General features: G+C 35.2%; 1 protein-coding gene across 1 annotated transcript in view; it reads right to left on the bottom strand.

Moving 5' to 3' along the window:
* Positions 1-5136: 5136 nt before the first annotated feature.
* The window catches only part of LOC115210918 (E3 ubiquitin-protein ligase MYLIP), an 88764-nt gene continuing 75732 nt past the window's right edge, over positions 5137-18168 (bottom strand). Inside the window, exons 4-8 of the mRNA XM_029779702.2 lie at positions 17219-17409; positions 13734-14129; positions 11058-11320; positions 9013-9158; positions 5137-5767 (exon numbers count right to left, since the gene is read on the bottom strand). Coding sequence (XP_029635562.1) covers positions 5534-5767; positions 9013-9158; positions 11058-11320; positions 13734-14129; positions 17219-17409 — 1230 coding nt within the window. The 3' untranslated portion in view covers positions 5137-5533. The remainder of the gene's footprint in view (positions 5768-9012; positions 9159-11057; positions 11321-13733; positions 14130-17218; positions 17410-18168) is intronic.

Here is an 18168-nt window from a genome sequence, read left to right on the forward strand (position 1 = left end):
GGAATTTTTTCCTTGTATATTATTCCTGCGGCTGTCAATTTATGACAATTCAGAAGACCTGCAAAGGCCATGGGCATAACTCCTTCTTCAATCCAGATAAGACCAAATCATTTAGGTATTTATAAGTTTTATATATACACACACACACACATGGTCAAAATTTTGGAAAATTTTTTAAAAATTAAAATTGTTATGCCTAAATACAATTTGATTCAAATATATAGAATGTAAATATTTGGGCATTTAATATAAAAATTCTAATTTTCAGACCTATGTTCCAAACTTTTGGCCATGACTGTATGTATATACATACATACATATAATTTTATAGTGAGTAAAAATGGAATACATCTTTTATATTGATGAATCTTTATTAAGTTCAACAACAGTAACATTAAATAAAAAAATACAAGGAAGAATAAATATATCTGAAATGCAATCCTAGCTGAAAGAGAAATGGTTAAGAAAGAATAAATGGGGGTGAGAAGTCAGGGTAGCTAAGATATGTCAGAATATATTTTATACAATAGAGAAATATGTTGTACTCATTTTCTTTTTCCTTTTAATGTTAAGAATTTTAGAAGACAAAATAATATTGGAAAACAAAAAATAAAATTAACTGTATTAAAAAATGTTTTTTCCTTTAAGTAAAATAAATAACTTATTGAAAACTATTTATAATTTGTGGTAGATGGAGATAAAGAATATTGATTATCTGCTGGACAGATATTAGGGGGTTCATAGGAATTGGGATATCACATGGTGAAATACGTCAAAGAAAAGTCAAAGATATAATTGATATATATATATAATATATGGCATGTTTAGTGTGTAACTGTAACAACCTCTATATGTATAGGGATGTACTTACTGTGTATTATTTATTGTAGCAGTATCTACATATGAAGTTGATCTGAGATCATCTGTTGAAACTAAAATAATAACACTGTGCAAGAGTCATGAAAGTCATGTGCATACCATTAGATGCAGTTTTTTCTTAATTTTTGATAGCATTTATAATATTAACTATCAAAAGTTTTCACTGTGCACGTATAATTGCACTGCATCTATATAATGATACATGTGGGGGTTTTAAATAGCAGCCATGACTCAGCTATAATGTGTGTGCACATGTTGGTATATTAAGGGTAGCCAACCTGTGTGTGTGTGTGTTGTGGCTGAAATTAAAAATATACATGGATATTTTTAAATTGCATTATATTATCAATTACAAATAGGCTTTTTTTTAAAAACTTTCTATCAGTATAAATAAATATTTAAGATAAGGCCTTGAATGTCAAATTGAATATTAAAGTGAATTCAGTGTTTTAAATCACATAGCAATAGTAGCTTCACACCTAATTATTTCTGTGGAATTTTCTTTCTAAGGTTATTTTTATTTGTGAACAGTTGATGCTTAAGATGGTACATCTCTCACCAACACTTTTCATAGTCTCACAGAAAAAGGAAATGTGTTTCAAATTCTACAATATCTAGCTGTACCCAAAAGGACATGACAGTATTAACAGATGCTGATACTGGGATATATAGAAAATAATGAAATAATGAGATAATTGGTGATATACTGTGCAATGAACAAACTATGGAAAAAAGAAGAATAATGATGATACTGTAAGGAATATAGCAATAAACAAATCTAAAGACCTGGGTATCAACAATGCAGTGATGCTAAAAATAATATTCCTGATGATTTATCTTCATATAGTGTGTTGAAGCCATGTCAATGAAGTACAACAGTCTTTTATTGCCATATTGAAGAATATGAACTCAGCAATGAAAGCCTGAAAAACCACTTGTATACAATATTTTAATTATAGTGATGAGGAGCTGTGCCTCCTATAGTACTTATTGACAGCAGGATGAACTGGGCATTACATTAAGAAAATTAAATATCTTGGCCAGATTCTAAAATCTGAACTGCAAATTATAAGATGAAATTTATTATTTATGCTTACTTCAGCATAGTTCACCATAATCAAACGTTTATATTGTATTTCAGTTAAGCAAGCAAATGAAAGGTGTATTAATAACTAATAAATGTTAATTTACACCACTTTTGGGACTCATTACATTCAAGCATATTGTTATGCTATGACCACTATCCTCCTTGAATATATTGTACTAATAAAAAAAATCACAATTTTAAAAATTATGTGATAAAATGTAACATCAAGAAAAAAATGGGTGTTAAAATTTTTTAAGGCACACCACCCAGAATTATGTTTCAAGAAAAACTTAATGATGTTTTTTTTTCTCCATTTAAGACTAATATATATAGTTTCTAAGATTTAAAACTATATTCAAATGTCCTTGGGATATATTTATGTAAGTCCTTTCTAGGATCAAGAAAGAGGAATCACGACCAGGTTCTCACCAAGTTTACTTTATGGTTACATTTCCAACAAACCCTATTCCTTCAGCAACCACTACACTAGATAATTCACTCTCAATTTTTGATCAGAAACAGGACACTGTGACCCTCAAAGAGAGATGTATGATCAGTGTTTAGCTCATTAATATTTGACAAGTTAGCAAGGGTTGTTTAGTTCTGAAAAATGTAGGTTTTCACAAGTATTTTTGGAGCAGATATTTTCAGTTGAATTGTTTTCCAGCATTAATTTAACCACAAAATGAGAAAACAATCTAATTCCAGTTCACTTAACCAAGGCAGAATAATAAGCACAAAGATTGTGGAAGAATTTGAACACATAATGGTCACTATTTTAGTATTCTAACCAGTCAGTTACTTGAACTAATTGCTGAATAAATGAAAATATAAGTTTGGATTTTAGTAATTCCATAAGTTTGAAAGACAAGTATCTTGGTTACAAGAAATATAGTTCCAGTGTTTGATGTCCAGAAGGATTTTCAAAATAGATGACAGTTACATACAAAACTTTGAATTTTTGGAGGGTTTGTCGTTGCTTAATCCCCTCCAAGACATCCCTAATTGAGCAGATTTATGGTTGAAGAGATTCTCACAGTGATCATTCCGTATGTTTGTATATCCAAGACAGCATTATCCAATGTGTCCCTTTTTAAAGACAATCTGGGACTGAAGGAGATTTATCTACTATTTCTAGCAGAGTAATCAAGGGGTAATATAAGACTGACATTTATGCCTCTATATCAAGGCTGTTAGCAACACAAGTGAAGTGAAATTACGAACAAGAAATAAAAAAAAAGTAGCAAACCTCCCAACAAATTACCTCTACACTGCTGTATGTAAATTTCAATAACTGTGTGAAAAATGTCTGCACTACAAATATTATATTTAAATCAACAACCATCATAAATATAATGATTACATTGGTTTTGATTTGTTTCCAGTTTAAAGTAAAATAGACTGGAACAGTATATACATGACAATTATATAATATAGCCCTATGAATTCATAGTATATACATGAATAGGAAGAACAGGAGATTCCAGTGACTTATTTTGTCTGCTAATGGCAACTATAGATCCAGCAAAAGAATAATTATTTTTAATCATCCTAAAACCCACCACTGCACACACACACACACACACACACACACATACATGCACAAAGCAGAGAAAATAAAAGAAATATTATAGAAGAAAGTATGCACAGAGAAAGAAAGAAGGCATTGGTAGGGGAGGAAAGAAGTTTCCAAATGAACCAGATGCAGAGAGGATGCTACAGTGACTGAGCACATTAGCAGCAGAATCAACGATGACAGGAAAATTAACTCTATGTATGGGTAGACACAATACAACCTGGCTAACAGTTGCACTGAAGTTGAAAATGAAGCAATCAGCAACAACATGTTCATTAGGGCCTGTGCAATCCAGAAACAGCTTGATAGAGTTTCAGATCATGAAACAACACTGCAATTCCAATGCCACTTGAAAGGCAAATAGAACCATGCATACATGTTACATGCACACATATGGATGTATCTGTATGCACATGTGAATGTATGTGTGTTATAATCATGATGGTGTATTTGTGAGTGTTGTTATCTGCAAAATTAGATTTCCAAATTAAACATCCTAACAAAACATATCAATTTCTAGATGATCCTTTCTGTGTGGGGTGTTAAGTTGTGCCTTAGAAGAAGATATACTAGAGAGGTTTCATATTGTTATCATCAGCTGTGCAGGAAAAACAAACACTTTATAAGCAAGAGAAGTGTTATTTAAGCCTTTCAGAAGAACATAACAAATTATCCATTAAGTGAAATTGCTGAGCAGAAGCCAGGGCATTGATTACGACACCATAAACTTACTTGTTGTTTTCTGCTGGTTAACATTATTAACAATAGATAAATAGATTAAAATAAGAAAATGAAAAGAAAAACAAAATATTTGGCAGCACTCAAAAAAAAAAAACCCATTTAATTTAGGTTTAGGTAGAAAATATGAACATATATATTTATATTCTCCACCTAAATTAAATATTTCTTTTTTTGAGTGATGCTAAATGTTTATATATATATATATATATATATATATATATAGAGAGAGAGAGAGTAAAAACAATTGATACAGAAGATAGAGTACACTGGAAACTTTATAAATAAAGTTTTCAGTATCAATTGTTTTCATATCAATAGTTTCTGCTGTACTCAACTTGCACTGAGGAATTCCTAACGTAGACCCAGCGACAATTGTGCAATTACCAAGGATGATAAACAGTGAATGTGCTTTGTCGGCATACTACCAGGGACATAACCAAAATGCAGTTTAAATTTTAAATTTAAATCTAAACTTGAATTATAACTTTATATATATATACATAAAAAGCAAGTGACTCACGTTATTAATTATCTCTTATGTTGCTAAGTTAAGAATGATGGTTTTGTGTGTGCATTATATATGTATAATGGTCTCTATCTTTGCAAAAGGCCAATATTATGTATTATTCAGCCATCCTTCACAATCAAATATGACTCAATAGCAGTATGCGTTATTGTCCAGTTATCTAAAACAGGGATAAAGATAGTGTTAAGATATAGACACCCACTGAACTCTGAACACTGCACCCTTGACTCAGCAGAACCTCAAAAGTTGTGACAGTGTCGGGAGAGAAGGCTGCATCCCAGTACTTTATTATATCAATCCCAGAAGGATTAAAAGCAAAGCTGTGTGTGTTGGTATATATCTTAAGGCTGTTTATAAGTCATTTTGTTTATTAAATAATAATAATAATGGTTTCAAATTTTGGCACAAGGCCAGCAAGTTCAGGAAAGGGGTAAGTCAATTACACTGATCCCAGTGCTCAACTAGCACTTATTTTATTGACCTTGAAAGGATGAAAGGCAAAGTCAACCTTGGCAGAATTTGAACTCAGAACATAAAGATGGATGAAATACCACTAAAGCATTTTGCCTGGCATGCTAATGATTCTGCCAGGTCGCCACCTTCATTAATACACATAATAAACCTAATAATAATAATAGTAATAATATACAACTGTTTGTAGTACTGTCAATAAGATGAAGAATTTTGGAGGTTAAAAAAAAAACTGAAGCAGATCATCATGTCATCAGGAATCTTCATCGGAGTTATTGGCTGTAAAGCTTTCAAAAGGTAAGTAAATTTTTTGAATTCTTATGATTTTTTCTCGACAGAGAGGACATTCTTTGATATGAGGTGCACAGGCCCTGCAGCAGACAAGATGGCCACATGGACACAGAACTGTTGAGATATTTGCATTCATGCAGATTCGACATGTTAAAGAGTCCTTCACTGTTTGAACTGTATTTCTAAGACTGCTCACCTAAAAGACAAAAACAAAAAAAACAATTTGATTACTGAACTGTGTTTCTTTACAATACAGGGATATAATGGAAACACAGGGTTATAATGCAATGTGAAGTGTCAGTGACAAATGAAGAAAGGTTTTGATTCTTTACCATACATACTTAGGCAATTGCTAAAATAGGGTCCCACTAAGGTGAGCAAGGGTGTAGTTGATTATATCAACTAACATACTTCACTCTTCCTGCACTTAATACATTCATTCTTTCATTTTCAACAGCACAACCACCTGAGCAAAGAATCTACTATCATATTTCTAACTACTTCTACTCATCTGATTTACTATATTGTATACAGTCACCCATGCCCAACAAATAAGCTAGGCTAGTTGTGATCAAGGAAATTGCTTCCCTGAGCACCAGTTGGATGCCTGTAGGAATGTCCCTGGCCTTCTGAAGCCCTGTGGTTTGTGACTTCAACTCTTCTTAATACCTCTCCACATTTGGAGTTCACAAACACTAGTATTCAATCGCAACCTTCCAAGTCAGCAAACAATAGCTCATTTTTCAACTAGGTACTTCAAACTATAATGGTATAGATATTTGCCTAGGCATGGCTGTGTGGTTATGGAAGCTTGCTACTCAACTACATGGTTTGGGGTTCAGTCCCACTGCATAACACCTTAGGCAACTGTCTTTTGCTATGGCCTCACTCTGACCAAAGCCTTGTGATTGAATTTGGTAGGTGAAAGTTCATATCATATGTGTGAAAATGCTTGTGTCTCCTTTAATAGATAGGACAAAAATTCCTTTAATTTCACCTTCCCGTCCCACATCATCATTTAACGTCCATTGTCCATGCTGGCATGGGTTGGACAGTTTGACTGGGCTGGCACATTGGAAGGCTGCACCAGACACCAGTCTGATTTGGCATGGTTTTCTGCAGCTGGATGCTTTTCCTAATGCCAACAACTCTGAGGGTGTAATGGGTGCTTTTATATGCCACCAGTATGAGTGCCATTTGCATGACACCAGGGTGCATTTACGTACCACCGGCACGGGTGCCAATTTGCGTGACACCAATATATACCACAACTGTAATTTTGTTCAGCTTGATGGGTCTTCTTCTCAAGCATGACATAATGCCAAAGGTCTTGATTATTGCTTCCGTGAGGCTCAGTGCTCGAAAGGAACTCAGCCTCCTTGCCTCCATGAGGCCTGACACTCAAAAGAAACTCAGCCACTTTTACTCTGTGAGGCCCAATGCTTGAAAGAAACTCAGCCACATTGCATCTGTGAGAACCAACATTCAAAAGATGTTCTTTAAGTGCCACCAGCACAGGTGCACCAAAAAATAAAAGAAACTTTTTCATCTTATTGTCATGTATTTTTATTTCTTTGTAACTGGTTTTCTGTGCTTGTCACTCATTAACTCAAACTACACTGCAAATCTTCCTCACACCAATCACCTCTCTTCTTATGCACTAATGGGGTATTTTATAATCTTTCAGTTCACAAAGTGGGAGTCATTTTTGAAAATTTGACAACTGAAATAACTTCTGAAGGTTCCAAGAAATCTTTTTAAAAATTCATTTAAAAATTTATTCCTTTTGACCAAAATCACTATACGCTTGTTTGTCTGATATAAGATCTCAAGTTTTGAAGTGTTCATATTTCAGTTAAAAATCTCCCAATAAATTTATGGAAAAATCTTTTCTTAATCCTTTAGCATTCAAACCGGTCATATATGGCCCAAATATTCTACCTCGTATGTTCAAACTGTTAGAACTTTGTCTCTTACATCTACCCTACAAAATAATTTAAAAAAATACAATCACATCATTGCAATATCAAAGTTACAAGATATTGCATGATTAATTTGAAACAGTGTGAATAATACATTTATCAGAGTAATTTGAATGCTAAAGCATTAAGTTATGTTCCAAATACCAAGTTAATTACAAAGTTATTTTACTTAATCTTACAAAATTCTTCAGTGTTTTCAAAATTAATTGGAAGTGTATTTCATTAAAAATATTTTTTCAAAAGTATTAAAGCATTTATATTTATATATATATATATATATATAGATGTAGACAGTTGCATATGGAAGTACATATGCATCATACAGTCTATCTTTTGCTCTGAGCGAGAAGCCCTTTGTCACCAGCAGAGGTAAGAGCTCTCTGAACTTTGCCCAGGCTATTCTTATTCTAGCAGCTACACTTTCAGCACACCTCCCCCTCTACTGACTTGGTCACCTAGGTAACAGAAGCTATCAACTACTTGTAGTTTTTCTCCCTGGAATGTTGCGGAAGTTGTTCTCTGCACATTTACAGTGTTTATTACCCCTGAGCATCTGCCACATACAAAAGCTATCCTCCCAGTTAGCCTTCCTTTGATATTGCTGTACTTCTTATGTGTCCATAGCTTACACTGGGTACATCTTATAGTTTCTACCTATGCCTTTTCTACAGATTGAGCAGGGCCATATACTTGAAGGGATTTGTGGTTTGTCTGCCTTCCTACTTATTAAGACTGGTTTTAGCTAAGTTGACTCTAAGGCCCTTTGATTCTAATCCTTGCTTCCACACCTGAAACTTTTCCTCTAGTTCTGATAGTTACTCAGCAATTAGAGCAAAATCATCAGCATAGAGGAGCTCCCAGGGGCACCCTGTCTTGAATTCCTCTGTTATTGCTTGGAGGACTATGATGAATAAACCGAGGACTGATCCTTGGTGGACCCCTACCCCTACCCGGAACATGTAAAAGATATTAATGAACTCAGGCTGAATGATTCCAAAAAATGACAGGTTTATTCTTTTGAGACACAAAAATCTGTTTGGAAGAGGTAGACTCAGGTAGCAGAATCTTTGAACATTGGGCCTCATAGAGGTGATGACATGTGACCGAAACCTCTGGTGATATTCTGTGCTTAAGAAGACTCATCAAGTCAAGTGAAATTGTAGTCATGGCTGATGCCAGTGTCATGTGACTGGCACTCATGTCAGTGGCACATAAAAGCACCAATGCTAGAGACACACAAAAAGCACCAATGCTAGAGACATGTAAAAAGCACCCATTACACTCTTGGAGTAGTTGGCATTAGGAAAGGCATCCAGCTATAGAAACCATGCCAAATCAGACTGGAACTTGGTGCAGCTTACCAGTTCCAGTCAAACCGTCCAACCCATGCCAACATGGAATGCAAACACTAAATAATAATGATGATGAAGGGAAGGAGGAAAAAACAATCAAATCTCACTTCAGTTTCTTCAGGATCATTTGACATGTTTGTTGCAGTGGAATTTGTTTCTGTTTCAATGTCGTTGCTCATCTTGTAAAGTTTTCTCCGTACATGATCATGGACCTCTTGACTTGTTCGTTTAATGTCAAAAATATAGGTTTTGCCTACAAAACATAAGTGATATTGTTAGATACAGAAATAAGACACTGTCTGCAATACATAGGAAAACAGATTTTTTACTTTCTCACATATACAATACGTATAAGAGTCTTTCCATTTTATCTTTTTCCCCTCACTTTCTTTCCATTCACCCAATCTTCCCTTCTTTCACTCTCTATAATCTTGTGTTTCTTATCTCTATGCAATCTGAAGCACTTACACTCCAGTTAAACATATTTCAAGTCTAATATGTCACAATATTTAAGCAATATTGCCTAAGATAGGAAAAAAAAATTATTTTTTAAAAATGTTAAAAACCATCATCATGGTTCTGTGTAAATTAGGAAACAATGGTGAATGAAAATTTGGTAAATAGAATTATAAGCTTTCATCATATCATCTTTTAACTTTTACTTGTTTCAGTTGTCAGACTGTAGTCTTGCTGGGACACTGCCTTGAATAATTTTTAGTGAAATGGATTGGGCCCCCAGTGCTTATTTCTTTTTCAAGCCTGATGCTTATTCTATTGGTCTCTACAGCCAAACTGCTAAGTTACAGGGACATAAACACATACACACATATGACAAGCTTCTTTCAGTTTCTATCAACCAAATCCACTTACAAAGCTTTAATTGATCCAGGGCTATAGCAGAAACACTTGCCCAAAGTGCCATGCAGTAGAACAGAAACCAGAACCATATGACAATCTTCCTGCCACACAGCTATGCCTGCACCTATAAAATATTGGTTTCGATTTTGGCACAAGGCCAGTAATTTTGAGGGTAGGGGATAGTGGATTACACCAACCCTACTGCTCAAATGGTACTTATTTTATCAACCCTGAAAGAATGAAGGACAAAGTCAACTTCAGAGGAATTTGAACTCAGATGAAATACTGGTAAGCATTTTGCCTGGTGTGTCACAAATTCTGTCAGCACACTGCCTTAATTGACTTTAGCCCTTTTTTTTCTTCTGTATGCCCCAATATTAGACTATTTCTATAGTCAATGTAAAAGCTTATGATTGTATTTACAAAAGATTATCATCATTATTCAGACTACTCACCCCACAGCTTCTCTGCTACTTTAGCAGCTCTCTCTGACTAAATTCCAGGATACCCAAAACTTCTCTTCCTTCCTTCTTTGCATTCTTCACCCACTATCACCTATTTCCCACTTTCATGTTTACTTTCCCTTATATGTGTGTGTGTGTGTGTGTGTGCGTGTGCACGCACTTGTATGTCATCATCATTATTTAACATCCATATTCCATACTGGCATGGGCTGAATGGCTTGATAGGATTTGACTAGCATGAAGGTTGCGTTGGTCTCCAATGTCTACTTTGGCATGGTTCCAAAGAGGAATATCTTTTTTAATGTCAACTACTTAATAGAGTGTATTGGGTGCCTTTTTTTTTTAATGGCACTAGCATGAGTGAGTCACCAAGTATTTCATATATATATATATATATATATATATATATATATAGTAAAATACAAATGAATGGATAGTTTAAAACATCACTACATGTGTTTCAATAGCATGGTTTAATTTAAGTAGAAGTTCATTATCTAATAAATTAGGTAACATTAAGTAAATTCATGTTGTTATCCATCAGTCATCTCCTCAGGTAATATTCTACAAAGTATTTTGGAAAAAATAGTAAATCTACAGGGAAGGTAATATTTATCTCAAACAGAACGTAATAAGATAATTAACTTTGGTAGTTAATTTGTCACAAATTAGTTAACTGTCAAATCCCCTCTGTATTACTCTGTGTGTGTGTGCGCGCGTGTGTGTGTGTGTGTGTGCATGCATGCATGCACACAAGATCATCCTCACACACATCAAATTAACAAAGCTGCAAGAAAGAAACTGATTCATATTTGTGTAACCTCTATTACCTAATGATGTGTTCTCATTAAATAGGGAGACAAAAGTCCCTTTTAAATCCCGACAGTATTGCGTGGCTACAATACTGCGAACTGTGTCACATCGATAGAAAGAATGAGTCTCAGTCATACAACGGTAAAGGGCCTTTGCTGCCTTCTCACTGACAAGTTTGAAGCCAACAGTTCTACTATCTTCTTCGGTTGCTTGATTAATCAGCTGAACAAATACAAGACGGTCAGCAAGTGTAGCCTTCTGCATCATATGGAAATCAACACTGAAAATATAAGAAAACAATAGATGTATTATTGAAACATCTAACACTGCTACAGGGTCACAAATTTGTCTGACAAATGTAATTGAGTGAATCAAACCACTCACAAACTGATCCTTATTTCATTCACTGCAGAAAAGATAAAGCTAAGAGAGGCAATCTAAATGGTCCCTCCAATGACCTTGCACAGTTCCCATCAGTCACATTTCACTATCATGACATGTAGCCTCTATTGTAGTCATGCTGAGGCCTTCAATGGAGGCTTAGGGCGATTCAGTTGAATGACCTGCCTGTTTGAAGTGTGTAACTAACCATGTGTACCACTTTTATGGGAGTTATGTAGTTAGAATTGTTTTGTTTGGTGTTTTTCTTTGTGTCTTGCTTCCAGTTGCCTGGTGCACTGTACATATTCTACAGAAAAAGATGAACTCAGAAGTAAACTCCTCATCAAACTTCTGTACTGTACAACCATTACCTTACCAAGACACATGGTTACATCAAGGCATTCTACTTTGGTATCATCAGCCAACAAAAAAATCATTATGTTGTTGTTTGGCTTACTAAAAATAGCAGTCAAATTTCCCTTGCCGCCTTAATACATTGGACAATGTAGTTCTTGATATGTATACAAAAAGATAGGATGGTCTCAGACAAAATGCCAGGACTGCTCAATGAAGGCTGACCTGGGATTAAACAACAACAGCTTCGGTACCAGATTCATCTATCTCGTCCACCAACTAAAGAAACACATATTCAATACATCATCAGTTGTCATTCAATCATAAATGACCATAATACAAGCTCTACTGGATCTCCCCTCAATTAGTCACAAGTTTATTTATTACAATACAGTATAAAGCCCTTTCAAAGTGTTATACAAGACTAAGTATTTTGTCACCAATACAATCAACAGAAAACTATTAGCATGAACTATCTGAAGAAGGTAACCTGTCTCCAGTCCCACCATTGCAACAAGTCAGTAAATCACCATCATCATGATCATCATCTAATGTCCATTTTCCATGCTGGTATGGGCTGGACAGTTTGACTGGAGATGATAAAGCTCTGTTGTCTGTTCTGGCATGGCTTCTATGGCTGGATGTCCTTCCTAACACCAACCACTTCACAGAGTGTACTGGATGCTTTTATGTGGCAACAGAACCAGTATCAATTCTGCTGTGGATGGGTCTTCTTTAGTACAGCAAGGTGCCAAATATCTTAGTTCTTTTGTCATCTCCTTTGTAAGTCTCAGTGTCTTGAAATCATCCCATGTCTTTCTGGGTCTCCCTCTTCCACAAGTTCCATCCTCTTTAAGTAATCAGCCCTTCTGTATGCAACTGTCTACATCCATATGCAACACACGATGTGTATGGATGTAGATGCCCAACTTTTTCTCAATACACTAGCACTCTGTCACATGTGTACATCAACATTGCACATCCAGTGGAGTATACTAATTTCATTCCTCTGTAGCCTTTGTAGGAAAACTAAATCAGGATGACATGGAAACTAGACAGTTCGATTTGTACAACTTCTTTATATATGACAGAAATGAGACAACATGGTTCACTAATTAAGTGAATAATATTTACAGGTGTATATTTTGTTACTTGCAATCTAGTGCAATGAACTTTTATAGTGAATGTCTTAAAAAAAAGAAGAAAAAGTCAGACTTTGTTCCTATGGAACTGTTCAACAGCTGAGTTTATTAATTAAAAAAAATTTTCCCAATCAATCAGCAACTGACTATGCAGCTTTATCAAAAGTGTACTTAATTGCAAAGAGTGGTGATATCACTACTCAAAGATACTACCGTTATAACCTATGGTGCTGTATATGGAACAAAGTTCTTTCTACACACATTGCCATCAGAGAAGACAGTGTCACCAGCCTTCAACTAGACCTGATAAACAAGTTTGGCTTAAGTATAATACCACACTCCTGTAAACTTCTCTATTTCTCTTAATTCAACTGTCCCACATTATGAAGATTACATATATAAACACAGACACACAGTAACATATTCACAACATAACATGCTCTTGCACACACACACACTTTAAGTATTCTGAACAACTTTGTGAACAATGTGTAGGCTTAAATCGGACATCAACAATCATTTAAAACTACTCATCATTAACAGTAATTAAAGGCCACACATCATTTGCAATAATTTTATATTGTTTGTTCAGGCCTGTTACTGCCAAATTAACTTATCAGCAACATCAAAATATATTTTCCTCATTCTGTGATTATAAACGAATAAAACCCTAATATAATTTGAATAAACATTTTTCAGTTGAATTTATATTTTCTACACATGCACAAAATGTAAAATGATTCTACTTTACTCATGCAACAATAAAAATAAAAGCTACAGAAAAAGAATAATACAAATTTATAATCAATGACTTACGTCTCAACTTGTATTAAATTTTCATCAAAAATAGTAATGCCTTCAGGTCCAACGCCAATATGAACATTTTCTCCACTGCAGTTCTTGGCTTCATGGAATGATATTCCATAGTTTGGAAGTTCAGCAACTTCTTGCAGCAGCTTGTATTCAGCCTGGATTGGGTTCAAAGTTGAAATGCTAGTATGTTGTTCAGCAACTTCACTGGCCAGGGCTAAACCTCCACCAATCTTTTCAACAAGTGTTGTATAGATTGATTCAGTGAACTCGGTGACAGGGTTTTGATCTAATTTAGACAACTGTGCAAGTAACGCACATATGTTTATACAAGTGGTTTTGTCAGAAACTTGTAATTTCTGACTCATGAGATCTTTTATAACTTGAAGAGAAAACTGATGCCTGCAAGAACAGAATAAGATTATTTTTTAAGATATTAAACTAGAGAAGAATAAAAATTAAAAAAACCCAAAAGGGATTAATGTTGTTGTAAGGCCACATATTTATAGGGGGTATATTGATTGATCATAAATTTCTCTAAATTCCAGATTTTAATCCCAAATCATTAAAATTGATTTCATTTATTTCATCAATCATGGAAGGATGACAAAGTCAACTGAGGTAATACTTTGAAGTCCAAATGAAGAGAGTTGAATATTGCAAGTCAATGTTCAACTGTTTGCAATCCCATTCCTCTCCCTTTTTCTTATTTAAATTAAACAGCAAGGAGGTAGAGCTGATTTAATCAACCCCAGTATATGACTTATTGATTCTGGAGAGATAAACTAACTATGGCACAATTTGGGTTGGGAATATAGTAATTTTTAAAGTTGGCATAAAACTAAGAATCTTGGTGAGAAGGCACTGATTTTATTGGTATTTAGTGTAAAGGAATATAGCTAAACACTGCATAACCTTTATTGCTCATCCCATCTCCTACTCCCAGCTGACCTAACATTGCATTCGCTTTGTGAATTGTTGCATAAAGTCACTTTTTAGAGGAATGAAAATGAATTGTGTATGTTCACACTTTTTGCATTAATCTCCAGGTTGTTGTCTTTGCTAATAAGTATTACTCACTGAGGTAGTGCAGGAAGGAGAGGATTCCAGCTAATAGAAAGAGAGGAAAGCAGCACAACAAAGCAATAAAATACTTGCTGAATTTATAGTGTAACTTTTGTTTACAATGACTAACTGTGAATCCTTCTATTACTTATGCAGAGCTGGAATGATAGAATATAAATATTGACACTAGAAACTGTGTGAGGTAGGCGGCGAGCTGGCAGGAACGTTAGCACGCCTGGCGAAATGCTTTGCAGTATTTCGTCTGCCGCTATGTTCTGAGTTCAAATTCTGCCGAGGTCGACTTTGCCCTTCATCCTTTCGGGGCCGATAAATTAAGTACCAGTTACGGACTGGGGGTCGATGTAATCAACTTAATCCCCTTTGTCTGCCCTTGTTTGTCCCCTCTGTGTTTAGCCCCTTGTGGGCAATAAAGAAATAAGAAACTGTGAGGTAGGTGGTTTTCTTTTAAAGATTTCATCATCATCATATATATATATATATATATATATATATATATATAGAGAGAGAGAGAGAGAGAGAGGGATGTGTGTATTTACATATATTATTGCACACAAATGCATACATACACAGACTTTTTCACTTAGTCACAAAAGATTATACTAATCCTGCTGACAGATATAGATGTGTTAAGATCATTCATTCATCCAACCATAATATTGTTATCATCATCTTAGCATCCATTTTTTCATGCTGGTATAGGTTAGACAAAGTTTATTAAGGCAGATTTTCTATGGTTGGATGTCCTTCCTGTTGCCAGCCCTTAACTGTTTCCAAGCAAGGTAATATCTTCCCATGGCCAGACATGTTCTCACAGAATATTAGAAATGAATGACACTACCAGATAGCAATGATACAGTGAACAGAGCCATGAGAACAGGATTGGGGAGTGAGAGGTAAGCATAGTGCATGAAAGAGATGTGAGGAAGAGATGTAGTTTGGTTTGTTGGAGTAGGGTGCTTGAAAAGTTTTATTGTTGCTTGTGGGTGAAATACAAATGCTTGTGGAACACATAGCCCTTCTAGAACTTAGTTTCACTGATGTGGGTGGATCTTCTCAAGAACCTCATATTGGCTAGACATCTTGGCCCATATATAGATGTGTGTGTGTGTGTATATATATATATACGTTTGTGTGTATTTTATATATATATATATATATATATATATATATGGAGCACTCTGTTGGCTACGACAACAAGGGTCCCAGCTGATACAATCAATGGAACAGCTTGCTCATGAAATTAACATGCAAGTGGCTGAGCACTCCACAGACATATGTATCCTTAACGTAGTTCTCAGGGAGATTCAGCATGACACAGAGTGTGAGAAGGCTGACCCTTTGAAATACAGGTTCTACTCATTATCTTTTATCTTTTCCTTGTTTCAGTCATTAGACTGAGGCCATGTTTGGGCACTGCCATGAAGAGATTAATTGAACAAACTGACCTCAATATTTACTTTTCTCTAAGCCTGGTATTTATTCTATCAGTCTCTTTCTGCCAAACTGTTAAGTAATGGGGATGTAAACAAAACACCAGTTGTCAAGTAGTGGTATAGCACAGATACAATGGCACATTCCGTTTACCAAATCCACTCACAAAGTTTTGGTCAGCCTGGGGCTATAGTAGAAGACAATTGCCCAAGGTTCCATGCAGTGGAACTGAACCTGGAATCATGTGATTGAGAAACAAGCTTCTCACTCAGACAGCCATGCCTACATACACACACACAGCAAGAGTATATAATATATGCCAGAATAATAATAAATATAATCTCATCTATTTTTGATGAATGAATGTTTGATTGTTTGATCAACAGAACAGCCTAGTTTCCTTACATTTGTTTTACAACAAAGTCATTGTAATATGGTGTGGCTGTGTATACCACAGACACTTGTACCCTTAACATAATCCTCAAACAGAATCAATGTGACACAACATATGACTATACTGACCCTTTGAATAGAAAGGGAACAGGCCTCAGAAAGTGTTTCCACACCATTTATTTGCTAAATTAAACTCACAAAGCAATCAATACTATGGTAGAAGACATTTGTCCAAAGTGCTATGTAAAGGACAGTTCCTGGATTCTCAAGATTGCATGATCAAACTAAGACCAAGCACCGCCACTTGCTTACATATGATGGGGTACTGAAAAGTTCCTGGCTTTGGGTAAAAGAAAATACAGGAGAATCAGCTATGATTTTATCCAACATATTCCCCTCTCAGATTCACACACTTATTGCAGTGGTCCTTCAGTTTTCCTAAGCCCTGTAAAAGAACTTCAAAGGTTGGGCCTCCAACCAGTCCTTTCATGATACCCTTAAAGCCAGGAACTTTTCAGCACCCCTCATATGTACAAAAACATATAAGAATATAACACTTTACAAATAAAAAAAGTAGTTACCTGGTTGTGTTTTGCAACAAGGAATGGGGAGGTACAAAAAATTTGACCTTTAGAAGAAGCCGGTATGGTGGCTGTCTGTTGAGTTGTTGGTTTAAGCGGTTGCGCATATTCAACCATAGCTGTTCTCCTTTATTTCCTTCATACTGAAGACCAAAATAATCAACCTCTAAAATACCAAGTTGCTGGCAAACCTGCAAACAAGAACAGTGATAGACATATAAGAATAACAGTGTTTAGAGATAATACAAAAGTAATCATTAGAGATGAAAAAGAGAAGAAAAGTAACCAAACATAGGAGAAATATTGAAAAATTTTGAGAGACACTGTAACTTAACTGAGTGATCATGAGTGTAAATAATGAAATCTGAAGAATATAAGCACCATTTCACATTTGAATTTTTATACTGGTATGAGCTAGACAGGTCTGTTGCAGTCCTTTACCATCTGACACACACAAAAACAACACTAAAAATCTCTGATTTTTGAAGTTGGGTTCCTTTCATATCACCAATTGCTTTACAAATTGTATCTTATCAAGACCAATATTTTAGAACAGTGGTTCTCAACTATTTTTAGCCTATGGACTCCTTTAATTCCTACTTTACTGGGCCTTGTGTGGAGATTCCGGATGTGTGTATCTAGTGGTCAGGGTGTTGGGCTCATGATCGTAAGATTGTGGTTTCAATTCCTGGACTGAGCAAGGGGTTGTATTCTTGAGCAAAACACTTCATCTCATGCTGCTCTAGTCCACTCAGCTGGCAAAAATGAGTAATCCTGTGATGGGGAGTCCTGTCCAGATGGGGAATATATATGCCATGAAACCAGGAAACTGGCCCTCATGAGTCAGTATGACTCGAGAATGTAACTTTACTACTGGACCTCGATAGCCATTTGATGCATATAAAAAAAAGTCCTGCAGTATTTTTATAATTGAATATTATTAGGAACTG

This window comes from Octopus sinensis, linkage group LG4 (genome assembly GCF_006345805.1).
Source record: "Octopus sinensis linkage group LG4, ASM634580v1, whole genome shotgun sequence".
Classification (NCBI taxonomy): domain Eukaryota; kingdom Metazoa; phylum Mollusca; class Cephalopoda; order Octopoda; family Octopodidae; genus Octopus; species Octopus sinensis.